The sequence below is a fragment of the Scylla paramamosain genome, chromosome 5, assembly GCF_035594125.1.
Source record: "Scylla paramamosain isolate STU-SP2022 chromosome 5, ASM3559412v1, whole genome shotgun sequence".
Lineage (NCBI taxonomy): Eukaryota > Metazoa > Arthropoda > Malacostraca > Decapoda > Portunidae > Scylla > Scylla paramamosain.
Genome location: NC_087155.1, coordinates 33,723,206 through 33,730,055, shown reverse-complemented (window position 1 = coordinate 33,730,055; position 6,850 = coordinate 33,723,206). Strand labels below are relative to the sequence as shown.

The 6,850-nt window shown below is 47.9% G+C and overlaps 1 protein-coding gene across 1 annotated transcript; it reads left to right on the top strand.

Moving 5' to 3' along the window:
- The first annotated feature begins 4,809 nt into the window (after window positions 1–4,809).
- On the top strand, window positions 4,810–6,034 carry LOC135100867 (uncharacterized). The gene is made up of 2 exons (XM_064004379.1): window positions 4,810–4,922; window positions 5,080–6,034. The coding sequence occupies exon 2, from the start codon at window positions 5,206–5,208 to the stop codon at window positions 5,983–5,985; it is 780 nt and encodes a 259-aa protein (XP_063860449.1). The 5' UTR covers window positions 4,810–4,922; window positions 5,080–5,205; the 3' UTR covers window positions 5,986–6,034.
- The last annotated feature ends 816 nt before the right edge of the window (window positions 6,035–6,850 follow it).

Sequence of the window (6,850 nt, the reverse complement as noted above, 5' to 3'; positions counted from 1 at the left end):
AGGAAGATGAAGGGTTAAGGACGACAAAGGGGAGGAAAGGGAGAAAGGGGATGGAGGACGAGCTGTGAAAGGGGAATAAGAGGGAGAGAATGAGGAGGGATAAGGGTCAGGGACGAGAAAGGGAAGAAAAGAAAGGGAAAGAGAGAATGAAGGATGAACTGTGAAAAAGGACTGAGGCAGAGAAAGAGTAGGAAGGAAAAGAGAAAAGAGGAAGGAAAGGGAAAAGTAAAGGGCGAGAAAAGAGGAAGAGAGGATAGAGGACGACTAACTGTAAGAGAGAAAAAAAAAAAGCAGAGGCAGAAGGGAAGATAGGTAGAGACTATTAAGGAGAGATCATTAGAAGAAAACAAACATGTCATTGGTCTTCCTAAACAACAAAACTGGTTGCCTGCATCTCTTTAGTATTGAATCAACAATATTCTGGTTTGCTCCCTTGTATTATTATTGTACTATTATTCTTATCTTCAGTCTATTTCCTTTGTGTTTTTCTTGGATGTAAATTGCATGTGTATATGTTAACACCACCACCACCACCGCCACAGTGATGATGACCACCACTGAATAGAGTAAATGATGAGTCTTTAGTAAGGATCTGTGGAGGTTTAAGCGTGCGTGGAAGTGATGATAGTGAGTAAAGACTGGGAAGGAGACACATAGGCATGGATGAACGGGTAAATAATTCTGTTGACACTAAAGAAGCGAACAAGAAGAGGAAGTGGTTAGCAAGCTGATGGGGACAATGAATTAAGATGACTGTTTTGATTTAGTTGAAAGAAATATGAGAGGAAGCCAAAGGAGGAGGAGGAGGAAGATAGTTGATTGATTAAATGATAGATAGGTTGAATAGTTGATATATTTAATTAATCCATCACCACGAAAGAGGAAGAGAAAGATGAGGAGCAGGAGGAGGAGGGCGAGGAGATGGTGGTGATGGTGGTGGTACTGGCGGTGGTGGTAGTGAGTGTACGTAGTCAGTGCAACAATATAGCGCGTGACCTTAGGAGAAAAGAAAGCCTACCCAAGATGCATAAATTGATCACCAGAAGCTCGCAGGTACACAAGGCGGCGGCGGGAAGGTGACGCAAGGCCGCCCTCCATTAACTTACGCTCCTCGCGGGTGTCATTTGTACGTGTCTTTGGCTGTGTATCTCTTTATCACGATTTATGTCTTCTGCTCCCTGAAAGTTAAAGAACTCGCCTCGCTCCACCACCACACTCCACCCTCTCTTCCTCCCTTCCCTCCCCCTCGCTCTCTCTCTCTCTCTCTCTCTCTCTCTCTCTCTCTCTCTCTCTCTCTCTCTCTCTCTCTCTCTCTCTCTCTCTCTCTCTCTCTCTCTCTCTCTCTCTCTCTCTCTCTCTCTCTCTCTCTCTCTCTCTCTCTCTCTCTCTCTCTCTCTCTCTCTCTCTCTCTCTCTCTCTCTCTCTCTCTCTCTCTCTCTCTCTCTCTCTCTCTCTCTCTCGCCATCTAATGTTCCCCAAAGAGATTCTAGATAGGCATAGTCTGCATCTGATGGCCTGAAATTTTATCTCCGGGAACAATTAGCCTCTGAAATCAAGGGTCGTGTGTCGCTATCGCAGTTAATCTGTTGATTACAACGCCCTGATATTCCCTGCGGCCGAGGAGACATGATTCGGGGCTGTCTTCACCTCACCCGTTAATTAGAGAAACCGCTGTGTGTACGCATGTACGAGTACGCCTTCGTGCGCGCGCGCGCGCACACACACACACACACACACACACACACACACACACACACACACACACACACACACACACACACACACACACACACACACACACACACACACACACACACAGATAAAAAATATTAATAAAAAACAGAGGTAGTGATAAGAGGACCTCCTGGTCACGTTTTGGTCGTCACCTTCGCCACTCCCTCACGCGACCGTCGCTTCACTAATGGCCGTATTGGAGGCCAGCACCGTCTGAACTCGTGGTTCCATTCCCTCGGCATGAAAGGAACACTGGCAATAGCCACAGTGGTGCTGCCGCCACCACAATCCCCGCCGCCATCACACCAGACGCGCCCGCTTCCCGCAGCCTAAATCGTGGCCCATGTTTCTATCTGATTGGCTTCCATCGCGTGATCTTATTACATTAATCCTTCAAGAGGTCTTCGTAATCACATGCCCCTTTTCCCCCGAGGGACCTGGTGACTTTAGAATGACTTTATCACCAGCAAATTAAAACGTTTGATGTAGCTTTTCTCTCTCTCTCTCTCTCTCTCTCTCTCTCTCTCTCTCTCTCTCTCTCTCTCTCTCTCTCTCTCTCTCTCTCTCTCTCTCTCTCTCTCTCTCTCTCTCTCTCTCTCTCTCTCTCTCTCTCTCTCTCTCTCTCTCTCTCTCTCTCTCTCTGACATATTGTTTGTTAATAAACTTAGGTCAGTATTTTATAAATGCCGTCATGTTGACAACAGAGGCCTGGTGGCGGCCGTGTGGGCCTGGATAAAAAACTGGAAGGGTCAGCAGCTCCCCTTGGCGGGGAAGTAAAGGCGTACTAATATCTGAGGCGATGTCAACTATATTTTCTGGATGAAGAATGAGTTTTTCCGATAAATAATAATTACACATATTAGTGTATAATTTCACAGCAATTTTCTGCACTGAATGTGAAGAATGTGAAGTTAGTGTCTTAATCATTTCTGCAATTAAAGTCTCACTCCACTCTGGTCACCTCATGAGGCATTATGTGGCGCTGCCCCACGGAGCACCTCACGCAGGCTGCGGGAGAGTTATGCCGCGCCTCTCACTGAACACCACTTGGACTTAGTAATTAAAAACAGGTTCCATAGACCAAGACAACGACGCCGTGTATTAAGTAGCTCGACACAACAGTTTTCATTAATCCCTGTTTATCATGCCCGGGCCAGGCCTCCATTACTGTGATCCATCGCATCCGCCTGCCTTGCTCTATCCATCCTTCCCTATCTTTCCTTCTTTTTCTCACTCCTCTCTCATGTAATCGCGTACCATGATCATCCTTTTTTATCCTTCCTTTCCGTTCTTCCCGCTATCCTCTCGTCTCTCCTCATTCTTCCCCTTATCTCCTCTTCCTCCCCTCCCCTCCTCCCTCTCACCGCTCGCAGGTATCACTGATGCAAAAAGATCGTCATAGGGATATATTTAATAGTCGAGTTTTTTGTACGTCTGAATGGCATAATTATCCTTAAAGTCATCTGGTGGTCGGTATGGGAAGCTCCCGCGTCACCGTGACGTCCAGCATATCACCATCGCGTCTGGACAGAGGGAGGGTCATCTGGGCCTGGAAATCTTACCTTTTTTTCTCCCCTTTCTGATTGTAAACCTTAACTTGTAGCTGCGATTATGTGAGCGTCTGACCAATTACGATAAAACAAAAATACAACCTCCAAGGGGGATATTTTTTTTTCCATTTCGATGTTGAAGAAACACTGAAAGATAAAACTATTCGTGTAATCCATCGTGCGCCTCAAGGTTGCTACTCGGGTGGTCCTCGGCAAGGGTCGGTTCGGCTGCTGGCTGGCTCACGGCTCCCGCTCTCCCTCAATCTGGAAAAGCTGATTGAGATCCCGCAGATTTTTATGAGTTGATGTGGTTTGCTCAATAGTGTATAAATAATAATAGTAATAATAATAATAAACGGTTTATTCTTTAGGCAGTTAACAAACTGAAAATGTACTGAGGGGATGGGGAAATACTTAACATTTATCCTAAAGCTAAGTCTAATCTAGAAGGGTTAGTGGTGGTGGTGGTGGTGGTGGTGGTGCTGGTGTGTGTGTGTGTGTGTGTGTGTGTGTGTGTGTGTGTGTGTGTGTGTGTGTGTGTGTGTGTGTGTGTGTGTGTGTGTCGCTTTTTTGTAATGTTTCGTGTTCATGGTTATTCAAATAAACACACACACACACACACACACACACACACACACACACACACACACACACACACACACACACACACACACACACACACACACACACACACACACACTGTATACAATCTCAAGTGAATGGTGCCTGAATGTGCGTGGCTGCAGTGAACGTGTAAGTGCAGTGACCAATGATGTTAACCCGCACAGTGCAATGCAAATTTTACCTGGCGAGGAAGAAAAATCTTAATGTATCTCATTCAGCTTATTTACTTGTTTGTTTGTTTGGGCGTTTGTTTATATTTGCTCTCTCTCCCTCTCTCTCCCTCCCTCCCTCCCTCCCTCCCTCCATCTCTCTCTCTCTCTCTCTCTCTCTCTCTCTCTCTCTCTCTCTCTCTCTCTCTCTCTCTCTCTCTCTCTCTCTCTCTCTCTCTCTCTCTCTCTCTCTCTCTCTCTCTCTCTCTCTCTCTCTCTCTCTCTCTCTCTCTCTCTCTCTCTCTCTCTCTCTCTCTCTCTCTCTCTCTCTCTCTCTCTCACACACACACACACACACACACACACACACACACACACACACACACACACACACACACACACACACACACACACACACACACACACACACACACACACACACACACACACACACACACACACACACACACACACACACACACACACACACACACACACACACACACACACACACACACACACACACACACACACACACAAGAAACATTCCCATCCCACCTGACAGAGGGTGATTAAATGGTGGGTGACGCAGGTGATTTCTGGCGGTGAGTGTGCACTTCCTCTGCTCACAAGACGCAGGTGCCGGCTGGGGAAAGTAACTGCTTGCCTGGGACGCGATTAAATAAAAAAAGGCGACATATTTTAGAGAAAGGGAGTAGGATGGGGAGGGCGAGAGACCCAAGCGAACTGTCAGTGTGCCAGCAGACGTGGTGGGGTGAGGTTGCACGTCGCCTTTCTCTCGACGCCTTGACTCGGGATCTTCCTGAACCTGTGACTCGTGTCGCCGTCTGCACCTCACACTCCTGTAAGCATCACCAGCCTTCCTGGCCACATGGAGTTTAGTTTCACATAACGTTAGCAATGGATACTTGCCATAGAGGAAATATTGCTGTTTTTAGTCAAATTAAGTGTTGTTCCCTCTGCAAAAGGACTATATGCGATGAATTCGTGTTTCATTCCAGATGATAATGAAATCCGATCTGGAAATAGACAAGATCAGACATTAGAAGAGAGCGATAGCAGTGTTGGCGGTGAGTGTTGGAGTGAGGACCGAGGCCACAGCCCAGGCACGCGGGCACGCAGTGAAGATGGAGTGTTCGGCAAGACAGCCTCCGGTGGACGACAACAACAATGCTCGCAGCAGGAGCCGCTGCGAAGGGGACGACGACGAGGACAACAGAAGCCACAGCGAAACCAGCAGCTGCTCCAGCACTCCGGGCAGTCAGACGGAATCCCCTGGGGTCAAGTATCAGCTGCGCCCCAGGTCATACAAGTCACGTTACTTGTATGATCCCGACTGGAGTTTGCCCGAGCCCACGGGACCCAAGACGCGGCCGCCGCCGCTGTCCCGCTACCGCAGGAAGACGGCCAACGCACGTGAGCGGTACCGCATGCGGCAGATAAACACAGCCTTCGAGAGTCTGCGGGGCGTGCTGCCTTCGTGGGTGTGTCGCCGCCGCGCTGCCGCTGACATGACTAAGATCGCCACGCTGCGACTCGCCTCAGCCTACATCAGGTCCCTGCAGGACATGCTGGACGGCAACGCGCCGCAGGACACGTGTGCCTGGGTCCTCTCAGGCATCCTGAAGGAGGACTCCAGACCCAAGGAGCCCCAGGCCTCTCTGTGCCACCCTAGCAGCGTGCCCACCAAGACCCCGCAGCAGGACCCAGTCCACACGCCCCAAGATCCAGACCTGGTGACTCTTCTGTGCGGCGCCGCTGACTCGGGACTCTTCCAGGACAACCTCGAATCGTTCCAGTACCTCACGCCTTCAAATGACGCGGACACCTTTAACTTAATCCTTGGCTGTGACACGCCGCGTCCGTGGCAGCAACAGCACCCACAACACGCGGCGCTGGCAACCTGAGGTCCAATGACACTTCTCGTTCACGTTATTTAGACGCAGATTATCATAAGACATTTGACTATTGAGAGAAATTAAACACACTGCCTCTGCTCTTGAGATTGGCTGCTCAGCAGTATTGAGGGGTCTCACTGGGATGTCTTGGACAGGGTAGGATCGTGTCTTGCCCCATGCGAAGTAATTATAATAGATTTTCTTTTCGATTGGCGTAAAAGCCTTTGAAGCAGCGATTTCTTTTGTTTTGTGAGGTTACATCATAATCCAAGATACAAATCGTGCTTTTCTTGACAACATTTATTATAAAAGATATCTTATTCCAGCAATGTGGGTAATGAGATTCTCATTCAGCATATCCTTTACTATATTTACAGGTCATTTAGGATCAGCCATTCTGAGATACGTATTGCAGCGACGCATTTCAGAACTGCTCAAGTCTCGCCAAGCTGTGGACATGCCCAAGGCGGGATGGGAGAGATGGAGAAAGGAAAGAATTAAAGTAAATAGCAACTCCCACCTTAATAACCGTTAATCACTAAAATTAAAATACAGATACGTACCTAAAATTCCAGCGCGTGCCTTGGTGCTTAAATACGAACCTTTTCTTCTCTCATTCTCTTTCTCTCCTTACATTTAATTCTGAGCAATGCGTAACTTTAAGGCCACATGACGCCATAAATATTCATGCCTGACATCACTGAATCTTACAGTAATGCATTCTGAAACAGTTTTTAATTAATTAATATCGTATAGGAAGCCACCGCGCACCACAGGCTTTCCGTCCAGGCAGAGAAAGTCCTCCATCTCACTCCCTCGGAAAGACCCAAATGAAGCTTACCAGTGCACAAGAGAAAGAGAAGAAAAGAGAAAA

Excerpts from the sequence above, each read along its gene's own strand:
- LOC135100867 (XM_064004379.1), top strand. The coding sequence starts at position 5,206 with ATGGAGTGTTCGGCAAGACAGCCTCCGGTGGACGACAACAACAATGCT.